The sequence below is a fragment of the Diadema antillarum genome, unplaced genomic scaffold (assembly GCF_040938485.1).
Source record: "Diadema antillarum isolate AM-2024a unplaced genomic scaffold, OU_Dant_1.0 seq00000593_RagTag, whole genome shotgun sequence".
Taxonomy (NCBI): Eukaryota; Metazoa; Echinodermata; class Echinoidea; order Diadematoida; family Diadematidae; genus Diadema; species Diadema antillarum.
The window spans coordinates 374,460-397,945 of record NW_027271524.1 but is presented as its reverse complement, the minus strand read 5'-3'; the positions used below and the strand labels follow the sequence as shown (position 1 = coordinate 397,945).

Sequence of the window (23,486 nt, the reverse complement as noted above, 5' to 3'; positions counted from 1 at the left end):
AATGCCTTATGGGAAAAAGTCGACATCAAAATTACTCGCATTAAAGATGCACATGCAGCAGCGCAGCTGCAGCTAAGCTCAGCCGGCCGCGCCGGGCGGGCGGGCGCCCGGGCTGGGCCGGCCGGATATCGATTGCGAGATCGAGAGATAGATCGAAACGGTATGGTATTAGCAGCAAACTGGCTTTTCCGTGTTGTATGTTCGACGCGACGTATGTACACTCCAAAATGCAGGCTTGGCTTTTGACTTATTTCTTTGGCAAAAGACACCAAAGCTGGTTGGAAAAAAAGGAATCTCACATGCCAAATTGTCACTTACCTGCTGTTCTAAACAGACTCAACCAGGGCTGCCAAAGCCTCCTTGTTCTTCTTGGCCTTCTGGTCTAGCTTGGCCCGCCTCTCCTGACTGCACGGCCAACGGGCGGTATGCCACGATCATTCAGGTATTTCTTCAGTTCGTCGACTCGCATTCGCCGGAAGACAGCTAGGTCTTGGGGGTCTGCCATTTTCGCCTTGGGCCTTGGGTTTGGGGGGGGGGGGGGGGTCTGCCATTTTTAAAAGTCCGCTGTGCTTTGTGGCGACCGTAACGCGTACCTCTAGTTACCGCGTATACCGATCGTCAGGCGCTAGGCCAGTACAGTTATTATGTACAGTAAACAGTGCATTGCGCATCGATGCAGCTACTGTCGACTGCGCTGCAGCGTAGCTCTAGCTGCATAGCGCGATGTCGACCCCAAAGTTGAAAATCGGCCTGTCCGCTACAACCGATAGGTGGCGCACCGTATATGGAATCCACCGAATTAACTGCAGTGCTATATGGACACTGGGGGCGCTATAGCAATGTGTTGTAACTATTTACCCAACAGAGATATTTTCAATGGGTAAACCACTCCATAACCTTTACACGCTCACGAGAGAACGAACAAAAAAAAGGGGGAGGAGAAGAGAAAAAAAAAGAAAAAATAGAATTTGAGCAGTCATGTTGTTGAAATAAATCAATAAAACAGAAAATTACAACAAAGAAGTTGGCACGTAGAATCGATGAAATGACATTGATAAGCTACCTCCCCCCCCCCCCCGGACTTCAGTGCTCTCTTCCTGTGTATCTGTATACAATAACTTGTGATCTCCCAAAGTTGCCCACTGCTCCTTTTCCCCGTCACCTGCTTCTATAGAAAAATACATATTTGCTGATATTTCGGGTCCATTTTTACATGACAATCACGCCGTATTCATTCATTGCATGACCACGCTGAACAAACCTTCCTAAAATTCAGAGGGACCAGAAATATTGCAATTCAGACTCAAAAGATACGTGCATTTTTAACAAGTAAAGCAAAAACTCTTCCGTTAAAGAACCTCTGAGCAAAATTTGACCCCAATGGAAAATTCAGGACTGAAGTAAGAAACTGTTGGCTAGGAAACACACGATCTTTCGTGTGTTTTCATGAATTTTTCAATGTGTATTTTCCACGTGTTGATCCTATGTGGAGTATGATTTGCAGGCGTAAGACTAGAACGGTATGCGAGTATGCCTGCGATGAAAAGAAATATATTGGCTGAGTACATGAAGATGGTCGTCAAAATGAGTTAGTCTAGGATTACCAGGAGGAAAAAAAAGAACGGAAGTTTCCAATGATTTTCTGAAAATTCATATTTTCAAGTCAACTTAGAAAAGATTGTTTGAATAAGGTGAATGGGCCAGTGATTTGGTTCAACCATCTGGAGAGAGAAAGAGAAAACAACAGCAACACGATGTTCAGAAAGATATATATTTGTGTGTGATCTTGTTTCAGGACTTGATTACAACATAAATGTTCATTTGCTATATACGGGACTTGTCACTAATACCCTTCAATTTCTTAGTCGTGAGCTCGAGGGACGGTGATTTACAAGATTGATCGCCAAAAACGTGTCCCTCTGTGCCCGTTTCGGATGTCGTGGAAAGGCACCGGCTGTAATCAATATCTACATCCCATAAATCATCTTAAACCCAGCTCATCACCGCTGTTATGTGATGTTTATCTAAGTTTGTTATGACGTTTGGGGGATGAATGTGCGCATACTAATGATGTTAAAGCTGCGAATGCGCGCTGCATGTCATCAATAATCAATCCAATGCCTATGCAGGTCTCGTGCACGGTTAGGTGATAAAAGATTTCACACAGATTCATCAGCGGCAAACTTGTAAGAGTGTAGACATGTAAATTCTCTTTTACTTTTATGTAGCATGTTTACAAAACACCGGATATCATTCATCTTCAAAAAAAAAAACTGCCACAACAAACAGTCACAGCTATCTTGTGTGTGTGTTTTCTTCGTGTGCATTCTTTGTTAAACAACCTACAAATGCATTAGGAAGCAGTTTGTTTTGTTTTATTCTTTTTTTTCGGGGGGTGGGGGTAAGGGGATGGTTGGAAGGGGCTTGTCCTGTCAAGGTTTTTCTGCATCCGAGAGAGTACCCATTGAGGGAAGGCTGTTTCTTCTCCACCCCCCCCCCCCCCCCCAAAAAAAAAAAAAAACGGCAAGCGCGCGTCGACAAGTGGTATAGGCAGCGCCAATCTTCCACATATACAATTATTTGTCATCACAAACGAGCTCAATTTCGGGCGTTCGTGATCCCAGGCCCTTTTCCTGTCTGTCTGCGCCATTAAACCTTTTATACATTGTGGATAGGTCTGTGCACCCCCCGGTTTTCGTCCATCATGATGTATACCATATCATTTTCACTAATGCATCGACGTCCTAGGCTGTCTTTGCAGTATCCATTTATATTTCATTTGATGGCCCATGTCATCCATACCGCTCATGTCTTCTATAGCTTGTGGATTTTGCCTTTCAATATGTTTTCAACGCCACACAAAGTCATAGAAAATGCATGAAAAAAAATCCTGCAGATAAATATGCGTTTATTGATACATTAGTCCGCAACTGGCGATATAACACACGTTAATCATGTGGCATATATTATATATATATATATATATATATATATATATATATCATATCATATTTATGTATTTGATCTTCGTTTGTTCACTAGACTTTGTCTCTGTAGATGAAAAAGCATAATTATATATATATATATATATATATATATATATATAAATATATATCATATCTATGTATTTGATCTTCGTTTGTTCACTAGACTTTGTAGATGAAAAAGTACAATTATATATATATATATATATATATATATATATATATAAAATAGCATACATACTTATGATACAGGCCGGCAGTGCACGACAAAAGTTATAGTGCACGCAAAATATAACGATTGCAAACGATAACCCACTATCGATTTGATATCGGTTTTTGCTCCCTCATTTTAATCATCGAGTACTTGAATCCCGCACCTTATCAACGCGATTGCGCCCCAACCGCGATATATTTTGCTCGATATTATCGTTATTCTCAATTCTCGCAGGCTGGCTATGCCAGCAACTTAGTTCGGTGGATGGGACTAGACTTTCAGCGGTAGATTTAAACATGGAAGCTGAAATGAACAGGTTCGCTACTTTTAGAGAGACTGATCTATATAAACAGTATCTTAGACAATAAGGACACAAAGGATGCCATCAAATACGCCCTACGAATTTTGGACTCCTACTGTTCTGAAAAAGGAATCAATCCGACGGATATTAGGCCTACTGAGCAAGTCAACCCAAGATTTGTGCCGCTTTCTCCGTACATTCTACGTGGAAGTGCGCCGTGGAAATGGGCAGCGTGTGGTGTGTACAGTATACGCTAAGCGCTCTTTGATCACGCTACGCTATGAACTTTACTACGACATTCACAACACACTCTCGGAATCCGCATGTGCAGCAATGGGGCCTGGCACGAGCCTTGTGTTTAAATCCAGTAGATCCCTAATCCTACAAAACATCATCTAGTCCTGGTCCTGGACCCACAGTGCAGTAAGTAGGGCGTCTAACGTGTTACTGTTAGTTGACCTATTGTAGGGTCTTAAAAGTGTTAACTAGCTCTGTCGCTCGTAAGTGACGTACAGTACAGTGTACGTAGATCTAGTATAAAAACGTTAGGCCAGGACCCCTAGGGCCCTAGGCCTAACCTATCGTAGGGCCTAGAAAACGTTAGATATAACCACGTAGACCCTAGACTCTATAGTTGAATTTGGATCTTCAGGATTTTGTCTACACAGGTTCAAAGAAACTGGTATTATTGCTTGTGTAGACACGTGCAACTGTTAGAAATGATCTAGGCTTATCTTGACTGGGTATGTATGCTATTTTATATATCACATAGTGCATGACATCTTATTGCACTATAACAAGTACCAAGCACCTCCAAATTCTGAATTTGCCCTCAGGCAATTATATTCAATTCGGCCTGCGGCCTCATTGAATATAACTGGCCTTCGGGGCAAATTCAGAATTTGTCGGTGCTTATATTGTTATAGTGCATTCAGCCTCATGCACTATATATATAATATATTATATATGTGTGTATGTGTCTGTGTATGTGCGAAGAGATTGATTGCAAAATGAGTTAACTCTGTTCTCGTTAAGATTAGATATTTGCTATTAAAGTTGATAGAAAACAAGAAAATTACTAGGAAATATGGGATATATTGGTTTAGTTGTAATATGGGATATATTGGTTTAGTTGCAACTTAAAGAATAGTATTTTTATGTTGCAAGTGAGGTGTTACTGGAAAGTTTTATTTTTTTTTTACTCTCTCTGATGATGGACTTACTTTAGAATGTTTAAAAGTGGCGCTTAGCTCATTTTGTGATTAAACTCTTCTTATACAATAATACATTATATATATATATGTATATATACATACGTGTGTGTATATATATATACATATATATGTATATATATATACATATATATATATATATATATATATATTATATATATATATAGGCACACAGAATTCGTGGAAAGGAGATGAGAGATACGAAAAATGTTGGAATTTTAGGAAATTGAATGGTTTGTACAACGCCTACGCCTACGTTTAACACCTCCTATACTCCCGGAAGAAATATAGGAGAGAAAAACAGACGCATTTTAGAAGTAGATAAGCTAGAAATATGTATCGATGATAACCAGCCGTTGAGTTATATCAACCACGTGATACTTGAAGCAGCAGTGTATAAAAGTTAGAATTGTAATTCTGTCTCAAAGTTTATTGAAAAATAGGAGAGAGAACAAACTATAGACTGTTAGATGTAAATAGAGGTATATCAGTGATAACCAATGTTGGGCGCTGTTGGGAGTGATATATATATATATATATATATATATATATATACATACATGATTATACTAAGACAGTTATGGGGAGATAAACTTACACCGGAAGAGCGTTTTATAACATGGAGTGGGGTACCATCTTTCCCCCTTTTACAGTGTATTAGACCAGTTAAAAGTCAAGGAAAGCATTTGTGTGTCTGCATGCAGTACACTCATTCTTCTCTACTCTCTTCTAGAATAGAGTTTGACGATCGAGGCCTGCTTTAGAGTGAATATACGATTAAATGCGGTTTTTTCACTTAAATTCAATACAATTTAATTTGATTTGATTATCAGTTCTAAGCGCAAGAAAAGACCAATGGTGCCAATTAACCCTTTGTGTGCCACATTAATCATTTTTCTATATGTTTGTGTGTGAGATTTGTGCACAATTGACTCGATGGCAAAGAATAGGTTAAAGTAAATTGTCACTGTTATTCCATATTTTCTCATGTTGAGTTCACTAATAATGAAATACACAGGGTTAGAAGTCTGATGAAGTGAATCAGTTGTTGTTATACAATGGACTCTAGAATCTCTGCAATCTGATTGGTCAGTTATCATGCCTTGATTTTTTTTTTTTCACTGATCAACACTGAGCCATGCGTCTGGTAAAATCCGAACACAGTCATGGCTCAAGCCTTATATAGTATCATAGGTGAACCGGACGAATGACAGGAAAGAAGGTTGAATTTCATGAATTTAGGGGCCCTGTTTATAAAACGAATGATGCACAGGCCATTTCGTGGATCAGTGAAAATTGGATGCTCTCGTTTAACTTTGGAAACAGTCTAAAACACACTCGCCTGCGCTCGTGGGTTTGGACTCGCGCATCCATATCTCACCGATCTACTCTGTCCTGTGCATCATTTGTATAATGATGCATGTTTATTAGGTGATGTTGACTTATATGCTCCACTAGACGGAACATTTTACAATAGACTGGATATGAATAATCATAATTGATGTTGAGGCTTAATGGTGACTAAAGAATACTTAGACGTTGCACTTATAATAAGTATATCTCCCATAAATCTATTGGTTATGTACAATTTAAATGTCCTGCGCCTCGTGTGAAGGATTTCATCAGAGGATCATTCGTTGTATTCATTGCCTAAATGGCCTATCTAGAAAACAGCAAACGACAACAGCAAACGACAACAATCAAAACTTCCTGTCATTAGCAACGCACAGCACAAACAAACACAGTCATCTGCAACGATCATTCGCTTTGTTGGAGAATGGCGTGTTCGTGTTTTGGTCTGTGTGTTAATGTCGCGTCTACATGAAGTGCTCACACAAACACACACACACAGAGGCATACACACAAACACAAATGCAAACACACACACAAACATATGCACAAACACATACACACACTCAAAGAGACACACCTACAATACATCTACAGTAGATTCGTTCATATCAATCTTTACAGTGACATTCATCCCCATACGGTTATAACACAACGATAAGAAGAGAATCAGGTAAAAGTGATGTAGAGAATTAATAGCCTGACTCCAGCACCGTTCACACTGTTTAATCCCATTATTCACAGAGTCATGATTCTATACAATGTGGAACACTGACAGACATCGACATCTTCATGAAAGAATCAGCATACTTATTTTTCACATTCTGTGAGACAGTATTCTGCGAAGAAGGAAAACATTATTGAAGAACAAATGTCATTATCTCACATAAATTTAAGTTCACACCATAAAAGACTGGGAAAATCGAGTAATGAAGGATAGGGTTGGATTTGATTTTATCCAACGTGATTCCAATGCTCTTATTACCTCGTTTTCTTTCGAATCGAAAATCATGTTGACCAAAAGATATACAGTAGCCCCTTGAAATTTCTGCTACAAAGTCATATTTTCTAGTCACTCTCATGCCTGTGTTGTACCTAATGATATAGTTGCTTCTAAACTCCGAAATATCAACGACTGCACACAGTTTGCTCAAAATTTTGAAATAAGATTGAATTTATTGTAATATATCTCATTTCGTCGAAACGACTTAAGATAAACATCGTGAACAAAATAAATATGTGTATTCAAGTTATCTGAAATAAACGCAGCCATTGAGCTCTAGTGATCAGAAATCCAAAATGCCCTGCATTCTTCACTTCTGTTTTTGTGGTTTTCTATCAATTTCGACCTATCAGCAATCATCAAGACCGCCTTCATCATGTTTGTTTGTTTGTTTGTTTGTTTGTTTGTTTGTTTGTTTTTCATTCACAGATATGGCAGACAATAATGATATTAAAGAAGAGCATCGCTCAAACACACAACCAAATCACATACTATACGTTCATATCCCCGTGTAGGCATATTCATGATTTCACGTACTTTTTGAAAACACATTGATCAACGATCACAACAAAAATGATGTTCCCTAAAGACATTCTCTGATAATCTTCACGGGTTTTCTTTTCACCTTCCTCATATCTTTCGTTTCATCATGTCTGGTCAAAATTTTGCTGGGATTGACAATCGATTAAAGCTCCAGTCGAAAGTTCGTGGCAAAAAAAAACAACAACAACCGAGAACAAAAAACAACAACTACAGATGAGTTAACAATTACGGTGTTACTTGCCTACACTGATCGTCAGAACGACATGTTATTTTGCTAAAGTAGTTTCGTTCTTGCAGTCCATGCCCTGCATAACACGCATATTCCTTGAATAGATTTTGTATGATCACCGATGTGACGTCATGCAAATGGAAGTGACTTGCAATTATTTTTTTTTTCTTCCGGTCGTGTAATAACCACTGATACACACAACAATTAATCAATCTATGCATCCATTCGTAGATTACGGGATATCCAAACGTTAAGTATGAAACAACTTCGGACAAGGTCAGCTATGCTCATTGTAATCTAATTGACTGTGAATAGATTCATGTCTTTAGCCAAGGAATCGTTTGGTTTTTACCACTGTTCAAAATTAACTGTTAACTCCAGTGGCCTCGTGGCTGTGAGATGAAGATTTGCGCGTTCACTTTCGGGGCTTGTTTGCCGTGCCTCTGTCTGAGGGAGGACACTTTCTGAAGGATTTATCATACCACGTATGGAATTCATTGTACATATTCGGTGAGATGTCATAATTCATTCCGTCAATACAAATCTCATCCTGGTATTATATGTTCCAATAAATCGGTCTGAGACAGCTGTCCCAACCGTTAACATAATAACCCATGCGTTAACTTTCAGATCGCAGTAAACAATTTTTCGATTTGATACTTGGGGTAAACAATATTAATTGAACTTTACGTATACAGTAGACACGATTGCATGCTTCAAAATAATCTTGCATTACCATCATTGATCCTGGCTCCTGTTTTGCTATAAATGACGGTACTAAACTTCCTAAAAGAAGGAAAAAATGTCACTATGATCTACACATTTCCTTTTCTTCCGTGGTTATTCAAACAAACAAACAAAAAACTAAATGATTTCATACAAATTAGTGTAGATTGCTTCTGAACGCGGAAATAGTTTATCTACGGAATGGTTACTTTCACAAAATAGAACTCAATTCATACACAACTTTAAAAAAAAGAAAAAAATGTTATTGGTCCATGCTGGCGTGAAATATTTTACAATTCAGAAAATATATACTTTGTCATAGAAGCTAAATCTGATATACGTGATCACAACATGATTCCTAGAAATAAAATTGGAACTGAAGTAACTGAGGTGAAGTCAAACAGCTTTTCTTCTCATTTTATTGTAAAGTAGTTAGTTTTTAACAAATCTGTACACAGTCGGTTTCTTGTTTTGTTTGTTTTTGTTGTGTTGTTTCTCAACAGGCGTTTCCTCAGATTCAGTCTAATAGCATTGACGTACACGCTGGCTCTAGGTGGCATGCGCCCTCAGCGGCGGAACAGCAAATGCCATTGGCGACACACTGTCCTCCTCGTCCACACGCCGGTGCTGTCAGCTGACACGGGGTCACCTCTTCAGTCATGCATGCAGCTGCTTCCGGGGTAAAGGTATAGCAGCCAAAATGGGGGCTACAGCACGTTCCCACCATCACGCATCGACCTTGACCCTGGGGACCACACCGTCTGCACTGCAGATAAAGAGGAAAGAAATTAAGAGGGATAAAGGGGGAAGAAAAGAGTTCAGTAAGATAGGTTTGACACTTATCACGGATACATGAAATAAATGTGACAATCATTAACTTTTAGTATCGAATCATGTCATATTCTGTGTGTCAACACGCTGAATTGGCCATCTTTCCATACATATCTTCCAATCAATCTCTCTCTCTCTCTCTCTCTCTATCTATCTGTCTATCTATCTATTATTCTATCTCTCCATCTATCTATCTATATAATCATTGTGTCATGTACACTTTATGATACTTATATCTGATCACTTAAACATACACACACTCAGTTGAACAAATAAACAGAATTACGGTTAGGGACAGAATACAGATCGACGGAGAAATAAAAATAGATTTCTTAAAAGATAAAAGGTACATAAAGCTACATTCATCAATCATTATGTTGCCAATATCTCACATACCGATAATCGTTGTAATAATATTGGTAGCTGGGGCAATTTAATTCAAGTATTGCAGGTTTTTTTTTTTTTCCCTAGAGAGGAGTTAATGCCTATCAATAAACAACCATTCGAATCATCCCTGGCACGTCTGATCAATCACCTCGCCCTTTCCAAACGAGGTCTTATTGATCGCGCATTCATCCCCTAACTGCTCCCTCTCTCTCTCTCTCTCTCTCTCTCTCTCTCTCTTTTTGTAGAAACATGCTTTAATCAAATGTCTGACACTCGGATCTAACACAAGGCAATAACTGCTACAACAAATAAAACGAGAATATCTACAAATACCAAAGAATAATCTTGCTACCAGCAGCCACGCTCAGGGGCTAATGCATGAGAATAGGTGGTGATTGATAGCAATGAACATGATTTTGATCACTCTCGATAATGTCAGTTGATATTTTTGGCGTCGCATGTAAAGAAATAATGTCAAGTTTCACTTACATTCCTTGAAAGAGGATTTTCGTGATTGTTAAAATGTTGATGTAAAAGCATTCTAAGTGACCGGCCTTTGGTTGCTTTTTAACAAAAAGAAAAGTAAATCTGTGGGCTGTTTTTCTTTCCGCATGCAGCATATTGATGGAAAGGGATATGATGTCTAAATGAGCGGATTTTTTAAAGAGATTGTGTACTCCCCTCAGCTTCAGTATGACTTGCCTGGGGGAGGTGTGGGCGGATTTATTTGTTTAAGTCATTCAAAGATACAAGTGTTTCTTTTGAGAGTGGCATATTATCGATGACTCTGTCGTAGGTTTTGATACCCTCGTCATTTCTTTCATGGAACTTCACAATATCGTCATTATTAGGATTTTCGTTGTTGTTGTTGTTTCTGTAGGCGTTCTCACTCGTAAAAGGTCGTTATTTCAAGCTACCTTGTCAATAGCGACACATACTCTCTGCAGGCGAGTTTGGAAATTGAACTTGTGTTTTATGGAAGCGTATGGCTGTATATATGTGTGTATGATTATGTGTGCGTTTTGTGTGTATTTGCATATTCAATGCTGCCATTATTTGCTAAGAGCCTCAACATTTTGTACCAGGTTTTCAGTATACAATTCATTTTACTAAAATTCAAAGAAAACCGGGTTTGCAAGAATGCATGTGAATGTATGTGAATATGTAAGAACTCTGAGCAAGTTAGTGTACCTGGGAGGTAACGAATAGATATAATTATACTGATATATAAAATGACAAATTACTACCTAATTCGTAAAAACTGTATATCATCATCAATATCCATAAATTTTCTTCTGCTGTATATTACATAATCTGGAAGTGCTTTCGGTTCCCCTCCCACTTTATCCACAGCATTGGTGCTACAGCTTTATCATGAGTGGGCTTGAAATCGGCTACAGATATTCTTTTTTTCGGTGAAGTTTGAAAATCTATCTATCTACCGCGGTATTTACCCAAATCCTCTACTGGAAATAATATGGTCCCTCTCCAGTGTAATACTATTTCTCTATCTCTCTCTTTATATGTATATATATATCACTTTCTCTTTATATTTTTCTGTATCTCATAAGTGATCTGCAAATCACTGTATTTGATACGAAAGCTAGGTAGGCTTCATTCGAATGAAACGTATATACTGGTATCATGTCATGCATTAAGCGGATTTACTTTTGAAATGGCACAAATTTTTGAGAAAGAAAGGGAGACGCAGAGGGAAACACCCAAGCTCACAATTAACAAGAGTTGTGGGTTCTTATCTGACTCTATTGATGGGACACGTCTCCAAGGGTAGATATCCTTTTGAAATACAACGAGCCAAAATGGACCTTGGCAAAAGCAATTATTGAGCCCATTGTACTGCACATCAAAATTATTGTTCGGCAGATCTAGAGGAACCTGTTAGAAGATTTAAAAAACGGAAGAGTATAAAAAAAAAACTGGCTGTGATTTTTGTCTCAATTATCACGTTTTATATCTAATCCACGAGAAGTATGAAGATGGGGATAAATCCGACATTGACATTAACGCTGAAGATGAAAGTGGATCATAGTAATCGGGTTCTCAAATAACTTTTCTGTTTTTTTTTTCATGCAGCTGCAAAATCTTTACATCTATTCTCTATTTTATTGGGAAAAAATCTTTCTACCATCGGAGCTGTCCTTCATACCACATAAACAGTACCTCTGAATAGTTTGGCACTGCACGCATGCATACTGCCTTATTAAGTCTCTATCAGTCTTGCGAATATGTGTACATTTTTAAAAAAATGTAGTTTTTTGATAACACATTTTTCCCTACCAAGGGTTTGCTAAGATTTACGCTATTGCTATCAGACTCGCCAATTTCTCCAGATAGCAAAAGGACAACTCATATCTATTTGTAAGACATTTTTTCTAGTCCTTGGCGCCATCTCCGTTTTGTGCTTGCATTGTATTCACTAGTTTTGTATACAAGTATTCAAACTCCCACGCCAAAGGGGAAAGAAAACAGCGCTGCGCTCAGTTGGTGGCGCTCTCATTCTCGTTCTTGTTTGGGAGAATCCAGAAGAATAAGAGCGGAGATGTTGGCAGGGGGTGGGTGGCACACAAGTGTTGGGGTGTATGTGTGTGTGTGTGTGTATGTGTGTGCTTATGAACATTTGTGTTTATTTGTGTGTGTGTGAGTGTGTGTAGGGTGAATTGTGCGTGGGTCATCTGCAGTCGCACGGGCGAGTTATTCCGATTGTGCCGAGTACGTGATTTTGTACCTTTATCATGAAGCCTTAAAAATCAAAATGAAAAAGAAACAGAAGTGTACTCGTACAAAGCCCAGATGTCTTTGCAGTCAGATGTGAAAAAAAAAAACTGTTCTTCGTTTGTTAAACACTGTACACATTCCCACACAAATTCTATTATTGTAGGACCATGCCTAAATGACTTTGACCTTTACTGGGAATCTGGAGTGATTTTTGAATAGAGGATCGATGATGAAAGAATGGAAAATAAATCGTAATACGCTTTGTACCTGAACAGAGATATATGAAAAGAATATGATAATGATGATTATCATCATAGCGATGCTAAAACTTCATGATTTGTTTGGGAGAGTAATATGCAAAATAAGACCCCGTTGTTGTTGGTTTTTTCTGGAGGCAAGAGTAGTCATCCATCAACTTGATTGATCAGCGGCAATGCCTCACACCCTCTCCTCATTCAAAACACAGCTCACGTTAGCTTATGAAAAAATCATACAGAGTGATTTACATAGCCGGAGAGGAGTCTAATTTTGTGGCTGCACCAACATGCCAGCGTTAAATCACGTTACTCTACCGGCCTAATTGGCGGGAAGCGCGTTCCAAATCAGAATTCAACTGCCTCAAGCCCGCTCGAAATGTCAACAGATTTAACGAGATTTTGAATGGGTCTATTGAGCGGATCACGGCCCACAAGCTGACCCGGAGTGATGGGGCGTGCCCATGCCATAACAGCACCCGCAGTCCGCTTATCACTCAATGACTGTATTTCGTTCGCCCACAATTTGATGTCCGTTACATCACCTTAAAACGCAAAGCATCGCTGAAAGTGAGGTTGATTTTTCGCGCATTCTACTCTATAGATCTCTTTTTTGGGGGGAGGGGGGAGCTTTTCCTTTCCCTAGATAATTTTGTCATACATAACGACACCTTCCCCCTTGTGATTCGTTGCAAGTGACTTTCGCTATAGCATAATTAGTAAACGGTAATATTCTTGCATGCATCGGGCTTGAATAGCATATAATCATTAACAGAAAAATTGTGCACACGACAAGCGATGTTTCCGATATCAAAGGCCGAGTTTGTCAGATAAATTGCAACAATAAATTCAAAAGTTCTTTGAATCGAGACAATGGATAACTTAAGTACTTAATATTTTCATGAAAGAGAGTCAAGTTTCAAGAGTAAGAGGAAAAGAATAATGGAAATTCTAAAGACTGGTTAGTACGTGAATAATGCTTTGCTCTGCTTTTGTTCTATTCCCTTTCCATCGCACATGTGTTTGTACCTATCTGTGCTTTGTTATCAATATGCACGCTCTTATCTCTCACTCGCTCTCTCTCTCTCTCTCTCTCTCTTTCACTTTCTATATGTTTATACCTCTCTTTCCTTTTGTCATTTTTTCGAATGAACATATTACAACATATTCAATCTTTACGAGACAACAGGATGAGAAGTAAATCAACAGCTTTGCACAGCTAACGTCATGCGTCACTCACACATGGACACTCTTCCCAAGCTATAAGGTGGATATGACGTCAATTACAAATGACAAAAATCGTTGATTTGTCCCACTTTTTTGAGAGAGAAAAAAAGAGGAAACCAACTTGGCTCACGTGTCTGAAGTTTTGTTAGGTTGTATTGTTTTGTAGTCATTAATTCAAAGACGGTGATGATAATTATTCGTCATCACAATTTAGTTTCCAGGCAACCTTTTGCCATTACTAGATTTCAGGGATTGACAGTGCAAATTCTAACGGCGACGGGTAGAACACAAATAAAGAAGTTAAAGAGTGCACTTGTGGTGTTATATCACGATATGTTGTGTAAAAAAAAAAAGATGATTTACACCAAAAATTTCTCTCACGCATAAGTTGGCAAAAGTTGAATGACTACAGCGTTAAAAGTCTCACCTCATCCATTGTCTTGGCTTCGTAAGATGGCATGACAATCCTGTCGTCGGACTTCGTTCCGGCATCGCCCGATCGCTTGCCGAAGAAAAACCCGTTCCGTTTCCCGAAGAAAAACCCGTTTCGCTTGTCCTCCCTGTTTCCGTCGAAATTGTCCTCGGGCGACGACGGGTTCTCAAGGAGGTAGAGAGGCTCCGAGCCCACGTCGGCTGCCAGCGACATCGGCTCCTGTCTGCCGTAAGGGGCGCTATCCGTGCCGTCCCGTTGTGATGATGGCGACTCGTGTTTTCTAAGCACATTTCTAAGGTTACTAAGAAGCTCTTCGCGCCACTGTTCGTTGCCGTTCGCCTCCCCCGTCCCATCGTTCTGACTGTCGCGCCACTTTTGGACGAGCGCGGAAGGTACTCTATTTCTAAACTGCAAGTGACAGAAAAAGAAGATAGTTGGAGAAAGGGAATTATCAAATGCAAATCGTTTCTCCGTTTCTGTTTCTCTCATAGCACAATGTTACAAAATGTTACAAAAGCTTCAGTTATGATAAAAATAAAACTAAAACAAAACAAACAAAACAAATAAACAAACAAGCTAAGAATTATCAGCAAATTTTTCAATGATTGCCAAACTGTATGGAACACAAATGAGGAGACCGAGGTTTGAAAACTCAGAAAGCATGACATCATCCAAAATATGAGAATAGGAAAGAACATTAAAAACCGTGGATCATGAAGTTTTTCTTTGTAGAAAACTAATTTGGTAATTTAGTAATGCAGTGAAGACAGCAACTGCAGTTAGGATAGCAAATGTAGTTGCAGCAGTCGACAGCAAAATTTGCTGCAAGCAGACTCATCATCCAGCAATCACATTTTAAAGTTAATGTAAAACGGCAGTAGCACATGATGAAATCTGCTGAATGGGGACAAATCCCTTAGACACTGAACAGCAAATGATTCATAAAGCAAGGAAAACATCTTGTGCTTTTGAATGAAATGCACCGAGATTGCACTAAGTTCCTCTGCTGGGATCCACTAACAACAACAAGATACACTGTAATCTTTTTGGATGCATTACAGAAATAAATCCCGAAAGCAGGGATGGCCACACTAATTAGCTAAAATACCTTTTGTTGCAGAAAGCTGGTGTCTCTATCACCGTAGACTGAGACTAAAGAAGCTAGAACTATGAAGACGGACAGGAGCATCCTTATCTCTCTCCTCTCGTGAGCCATTGGTAGCCGGAGTATCCGCCGCGGTGTGCCCTGCCAACTTCGGCGACTCTGCAATTTAATGAGACAAGACAGGAACGTGGAAGAAGAAGAAGAAAGACTCTCTTTCAGGTAGACGAGTGTTGTCTGCGCGCGGATTCGGCGACTCGCGCAATAACTTCCCCACATGCCAATCCAGCACCGTTTGCACACCACTTGTAGCTCATGCATTCCTGGCTCACTCGACTCGGATCTGACGCCAGGCCAATCACAAGCCTTCCACCTTTATACGCTCATGCGAGCCAGGGACGGAAATATATGGGCGTCTTCTGGGCACGACAAAGAGCGCCACTGGGTGACGCAGGTATGAGACTCTGGCTCGTGAATGGCTGCGGCGTTTTAGGCCACTGATAAAAAAAAAGCGTGACTATATTGAACGACGTTCATATCTACGTAAGACGAGCTTCGCGTGTTCTCTTAGTGAATGCGTGGTTACAGTGCAATCGCTGGTGGCTAGTAAATGCTGTCATAGAGATGTCCACCATTCTCTGATCCAGGACTGAATGAAAAAACTACAAGCTTTACTGAGGGAATTCATGCATTCACAACAATGTCCTTTTTCAAATTTATGCTTTAAACGATGGAGTAGAGTTGAAAATAGTTCGGTTTAAAAATAAACCCGATACGCGAGCGGAAATTGTAAATGTTATGTAAAGAATAGATGAAAGATCTCTCTGAACATGTGGTCTGACATGACCACATGGAAGTTTGCCACTTCCTACAAAAAAAAAAAAAATGTGTGGGATACTTTCACATTATTTTTGTGCGCTGTACTCATAATTTATGATAACAGTTCTTGTTTGGCCAGTGGATAAGTTAACAAGTGGAATCTTTTAATTCAAACACCGTAATGAAAGATGTATGAATATACGTATTCCTTTGATTTCTCCTTTCGCCTCCGAAGTAAATGGTGCAAATGAATAAGCGTCATTTTTTTTTTCAGCCTGGGCTGATTTCGTGTGGTAAGGGTGCAGATTTTTCTATTAAGAATCAAATTATTCGAGCAGGTGTTGTGGAGGTGATGTATGACAACTCAGACATAACGTATACTCAGGCTTGCAAGTAAACAAATCGACTACAATCACCATGCACATCAAAACTTAGCGGTTTGAGATCTTTGATCTCATTAGATGAAAAACAATACTATTTGACTTTCATTTAATGTCAAACTCCTCGGGATACTACGGCAGTTGTATGGGAAGGAATGGAATGGAATAACAAGTGGGAGTTATGTTATTTCTCGCCGCCAAAAGGGTTGTTTGTATGTTTTACGTACTTTTCAATGTCCTTTATGCAATCATACCTAGCCTGGAGAGTATGAGCATTTGAAATGCATACAGTAACCATGGTTTAGATAGAACGCGGTTTATCACTGCTTAAAATCTTGTGTATTGATTTGCCCGGAAAAGAGAGCAGTCTGTAGGCTGAGTCAGATCTACTCATTATCGTCCATACTTATGGTAACTCTGTAGAATTTTCTCTCCCCCCCCCCTCTCTCTCTCTCTGTGTTTTGAACACACAAACGCTCTCTCTCTCTATCTATCTTTCTACTTTTGTTCCCCTTGGTGGAACCAAAGTTCTTGTTTACTTCTTGCAGGCCTCACTTGTCCTTGAAACCAATCGCTCCTCCCTGCGTGACAGTCTATATGTGGGACTGAAGTCCAGATGGACAAATATCAATTTAGAAAGCGGTGAATTCAGATCGGCCTTAGCCTCTTTCTTCCATATTATTACACCACTGCTGCTATATTCCCATCACTTTTGCTCCTTTACCCAAAATTCGGTTGTTGTTTTTTTCTTCAAGTGCCTAAGCATATAAAAGTATGGCTGTGTCTTCTAATACTCGAGTGTAATATTGTGAGTAAACGTACCATTCCATTTTTTTCTTTTATTCTAATAAAGTTAGTGACAACAATCTCAAATTGAATTAATCACATTAATGACTGTGGTATGCATATAATAATTATGCATAAGATAACGCATGTTATGCATGCTATTTTCACTTTCATGAAATGTTTATTCTTGAACATTAACCTTCTGACCATTAATAGCATGGACGTTTGTGTGGACTACTCGTCTCAAATATAGATTTATCTCGATTCTGTGCTTTCGTTGTTGGTGTTGTTGCTGTTTCAAAACCTCAGAAAAAACAAGTCTGTTTAGATGCTCACTATAGCATCGAAGAACGATGCTATATGAGAAATACTTCATTATGTACCATGGAAGCCGTATCATTGTCTCAATTTGAACGAGTTGTTTTTTGTGTGTGCGTGTTATTTTGTTTTGTTTTTACAAAATGCATGTACACGTCCCTGCATACATTCGCAGAACTTAGAGGGATGGTTTCTTATTCTTTTTTTTAACTTACTTTACTTACTTCTTGGATGCCAGAGCAAGCACGAAAAGGGTGTTTTTAGTAAAACCATCGTGATCGGCTGCCATAAACGATAAAGTTTCGGTTTCATAAACACGCCAGCCTCAAATGTAATATGTGAATCAAATGTTATATGAAAGTCGAGATCGCCGTTCACATTATCGAATAAGTCTATTTTCTAACTTTTCTTGTTGAGATTTACTAAGTATGACGTAAGATGACTATCACCATGGAGACACAATAAAGGCGGTATTTTCCTGTTATGTATTGAAGGGCAATGATTTGAAAGTGATCTTTTGTGTCTGTTACAGTTTGTAACAGTTCCCAATTTTTGCTTCATTTAAAGCAAATTAACATCAGCTATCTGAACGTCTTAGCAAGACGATTAACACACACCCTTGATATTTGTGCCGTTGTTTTTTTTTCTCTCTCTCTGCGTTTCCCTATCACATAATAATGGCTATGCACACCTAATAAAACTAGAACATTTTTTCCATCCCTCTCTGCTCGAGTTCTAACGATCGAATATATTAACGATGTATAAATCTTTTTTTTTTTTACCTGCCGACTGTGCAATTTTCTTTACATTTCCCTTATTGTGTAGAGATGGACAGAAAGTTTCAGTTTGAAATACGATACCCAGTTGTTGGTTAATTGCATAATTTTGCGCCGAAAAGAATCATGCAAATAATTTTACTTCTGTGAGCCCTGTCACTCCCTTACATTTGATTTGATTTGATTTGATTTGATTTGATTTGATTTGATTTGATTTGATTTGATTTGATTTATTGGTTCCTCTATAATTATTTTTTACATGTACCCCCGTATGTATATCATACTGCAATTGTATGGCTAAATAGATAGATAGATAGATAGATAGATAGATAGATAGATGGATGGATAGATAGATAGATAGATAGATAGATAATGATAGTAATAATAATAATAATAACAATAATAAAAATAATGATACTACTAATAATGACTATTTTCCAATCAAACCAACGGTTGCGTAAGATTTTTCTCGCATAAAACGACTCAGCACCACGAGTCGTCAATGAATGGTCAAACAAAATTTATCTTCCATATTTCATTGTCACACTCTCTGACTCAACGATTGGTTCGATGTGTGTGTGTGTGTGTGTGTGTGTGTGTGTGCGTATGTATGTGTGCGTGATAGTATGTTTGTGTGTTTGTGCGTATGTTTTGCTTGGTTTTTTTCTCTCCCTACCAGTTCAAGCCCACGAATGACCATGTCAGAGTGGTTCACTGCGCTTGATTTCTCGTGTCAACCTGTGTTAACCTCAATTTAGCCTTAATCAAGGTCTTGCGCTTGCGTGAGACCGTGTCATTTAACGGTTGCTGACATGCCTCGCTACTTTTAATCCGGTGACGAGATTTGTTCTTGTCTACAGAGCCAACCTCAAGCACTGATTCACAACATAGTTTGAACTCAAATCCGAAGGAGGAAAAAAAATCTTCTTCGTAATGTAACAGGGGTGGAAAACTAATAACTACCACCAAGAAATAATTTTTTTTTAAAGATCGTCATTATGACACATGTGTGGGCATTTTTATAACAACGGTGAAGCTATTGCTCTTCATGGTTTTATTGTGTATGTTGGTGTGTGTGTGTGTGTGTGTGTGTGTGTGTGTGTGTGTGTGTGTTTGTGTGTGTTTTATATTCACTGTTCCATGGGGGAAGGCAGGGATTGTTGTTATTGTGTGCGTGTGTTTTTAACCGACTCCTCATGTTCTTCAATAGCCGTATAATATATCTGATGAAACACAGTATTATGACGCTTGACATAGATTAAAGGAACTATATAGCGATATTAAGGTCAATCCTTTCATAGACTCTCTTTTGTGCGTTTCTTTGACTCCTCCTCTTCTTTTTCTTCTTCTTCCTCTTTTTCTTCTTCTTCTTCTTCTTCTTCTTCCTCCTCCTCCTCCTCCTCCTCCTCCCCCTCCCCTTCCCCTTCCCCTTCCCCTCTCCTCCTCCTTCATCCCCTTGATTCCTGCTGAGAATACATTTTCTTCGGTAAAGACGGGAGGAATTTAAAGGGGGAAAATATGACATAATTATTCCAGCGCTGTGACTTCAAAGCAGCAACGCCAGATAGTGATGTATCACGGAGTAAGAGAGATATTAAGTTGAACTATATAGCCCGTGTCCCTCCAGGGAATTACATTCATTTGTCGCTTGAATATGAGAGAGGTGGTAATCAAGTACAATTAATGATAGTGGGTTGCTGTCACGTGGACCCTGAGAGGCTACCATAGTGAAATGGTAATGAATGTGATTACATTTTTAATGCTGGTTTGTGCGCCAAAGTTCGGAAATTGCAGACTGATATTACGGCGACTGCAGCCCTGTTCTAATAAAGCCGTTCGAACAAAAGTGCGACTCCGTGCACGTTTATTTGTTTCCAATTAGATTTGGATTATTGTATATTTGCCGGGGTTTTTTTCCTGGATATATTTGGAATCACGCCCTCAGAAAGGTAGTCGTGGTAGCTCGGAACACACTCACTCTGATTCGTAGACCCGGATCGAAATGTTGACACAATTTAAGTTTTAAAGTCATTGAAACATAATGAGGAAAGTCAGTGGGAAATAATGACAGACAGTGGAGGAAAACCTGTTGTTGAGAAAGAGGAAATATTCAGCGTAGCTAGGACGCAGATAAACATAAACAGCGTTCAAACTGTATTTGATCATCAATCGAGTCGTTCGGACGGGATAGAAAGTGATGTGGGGATATAGAAAGGTCATGATCATTAATAACACACCACGTGGGACACTCAGAACGTCCATTTTGGGCAAGATTTGTTCCTCGCAGACGGCGCGGGGACAGGTACTAATGGACCAACATCCTGGCATGGATCACGTGGTTTCGTGACCGAAATGTGGAAGAGGAACCAGCGCAAAGGAGAGCGAAAGGACGCTTGGGACAATGCTTGGTAGCGCTAAGTGCGGCGCAGCATGTAAGGAAAAGATATGTTCCGTCGGCATTGTGTTAGGGTGGAGGTGTAAAAGTACCACGATCTTTGTTATTGACTCCTACATGCTCTGAGATCTTCGCGGGGTGTGGTGTGACGTAGGCCCTGCCGCCAGAAATAAAGTCAGACAGTCTCTTGATGATATTCATAAATTACGCGTTCGCCCTCTAACGATTTTAATAGGACGTTTCAGAAAGAGACAAGGATCAAACGGGTACAGCGTTAAGCAGATGTCAAGTCCAGATACGAAACTGAGAGCCTTGTTAAAGTGTTATGGTTTAAACGTCAACAGCGTTGATTAACACAAAAAAGTGAGATATAATCCTGCACAAGCATGGAGAAGTTAGCCGGTGGGTATAATAGGTTTTTCATCAGACCAACAGAAGTGAGCGATCGGTCGCTCATGTCGCTAGATGGAAACACTCTTTCAACGGTCGCATTTCCACATCATATCCCGTGGACCTGGAGACATTTATGCCTCCTAGTAATTACTCCAGCCATGCAAAGTTTCATGCCCAGACAATCGCTCAACACTGATGCATTGTCAAACGGCAGCAGGGGCGAAAGTCTGTTGCCGGCCGCAAACGTTGATCGCCACTCTATATATTACGGACGGCCATTGTCAGCTCTGCTCTATGTATCGATTCTTTCCCCCGAATCCCTCAATAAGCATCTTCCTCCAATTTTCCAATAATGTCACAGAATAGCCTCACATGGCGAGAAGAACAAACCGGTCTTTTCTTTTCGCGTGGACCATTTTCCGAGCGTTGGCCCCCAAGTTATGCAGGAAGGGGCAACAATTAACCTTTTCATGGAGCGCCGGGGAGCGACGCGACGTGACGTGCTGATTGAGCTCTGCTCCCGAATACGGCGGAGATGGCCGGCCTACCAACGCCTGCACTCGCAGTCACCATGCCGAAACAAAATATTGCGCGAAATTGGTCATCACCCTCCCCACCCCACCCCACCCCTTCTCAACTCACAAACATAAACCTATTTCTTGACCCTATTATAGCTTACTTTATAGTATTCCCATACTCAAACTGGTGTCGTGAGACCTACATTTTTACTTTTAAAGTGGTTGTGTTGTTTATACCAAACATCATCAGAGAAGGCCAATTTATTCCGAACATAAGATCCACGCCTATAGCCACATTATTTTGAGACACCTTATAGAAATCTGAATAACTAAAGCACAAGGTGCTTTGACGTAACTCACTAACAAATACGAGAATAATGTTTGGCACGTTATCTTTTATTTTCAAGTGGTGATAAGCCATGCATATTAAGTTCATTTGCGTGCATAACTCGCTGTGATGCTACTTCCTCAAAGAATGACATTTAAGTAATCAAAGAACACTCTTATGAACTATATGAACGTGTGAACATTTAATGTCAAGATTATATTTGCAAACTTTCTAGTTTTTTTTTCTCTCTCTCTTCTGATTTGATATACATCAAACTGCAGAATACACCACACACATTTCCGGGGTGGGTGGGGTGAATTAAACATCTTGTAGCTAGCGTACGTTAAACTCTACCTTCCTTCAGTGTTTGCCAGCTGAAGAATGATCAAAAAGAGATAATAATGATATTCCCAATCTAATCAATGCGTCCTATCAATGAAACGACCGTGTGAATAGTTGATATAGGCCGCATGGGTTGGTACAGGGGACGGAGCCTTAAAAGTAACTACGTGGACTATTTAAAAGCGGAGCCTTTAAATTCCTGCACGTGCTCTGCAGATTAACATCGCCATGATATCTTATAAAGCCCGGCACGATCTGCTGAGTTAAGAATACAAGCACACGAAAGGTTACTCCAAAATGTCGGCGCCGCGAATTATTTCCAATATCGGGATAGGGTTTGGTGCTCCCTCTAGCCTGCACTAATAATCTTTCGGCGAAGTGAGTTTACCGGATATCCTAATATCGACGTGGACGTCAAAGTCATTATTTACCAGATAACTTGGGGATGCGGGCATAGCATCCTCTCGACAGTAAACACGGTCGCGAACGTGCTGTTATTGTCGTGACTTCAACGTCTAATTCATCATCACTGCGCCCAGCCGAATGTATGGCTGTTTTAATTCATGTGAGTGACAAGACGAGTGGACGGACGGCGTCCCTCAGAATGAGATGATGATACCAGAGGCTTATTACTTAAATGGTCATTGTCTGCTCCGATGAGGTTTCATTGTTAACGTTTCATTGAGGTCGATCCTCAGCGGCATCGGGGAGCGCGTATTTTGGGTAAACAGAAGCAGAGTGGCAGAGATTAGCGTAAACGAAAATCGAAGAGCATTCAAAAAAAAAGCCACGAAAAAATGGACAATTAATGATAACTTTGCATCAAGGTTATGAAAACACAGCAATTATCCACTAATTTCTTGGACATGTCCTCTACAA

General features: G+C 39.6%; 1 protein-coding gene across 1 annotated transcript in view; it reads right to left on the bottom strand.

Annotated features, from left to right (window-relative positions):
• Nucleotides 1–8,438: 8,438 nt before the first annotated feature.
• Nucleotides 8,439–23,486, bottom strand: part of LOC139735716 (uncharacterized) — a 59,479-nt gene continuing 44,431 nt past the window's right edge. Inside the window, exons 2-4 of the mRNA XM_071646463.1 lie at nt 15,559–15,714; nt 14,445–14,858; nt 8,439–9,348 (exon numbers count right to left, since the gene is read on the bottom strand). Of these exons, the coding sequence (XP_071502564.1) occupies nt 9,100–9,348; nt 14,445–14,858; nt 15,559–15,666 (771 nt within the window). The 5' untranslated portion in view covers nt 15,667–15,714 and the 3' untranslated portion in view covers nt 8,439–9,099. The remainder of the gene's footprint in view (nt 9,349–14,444; nt 14,859–15,558; nt 15,715–23,486) is intronic.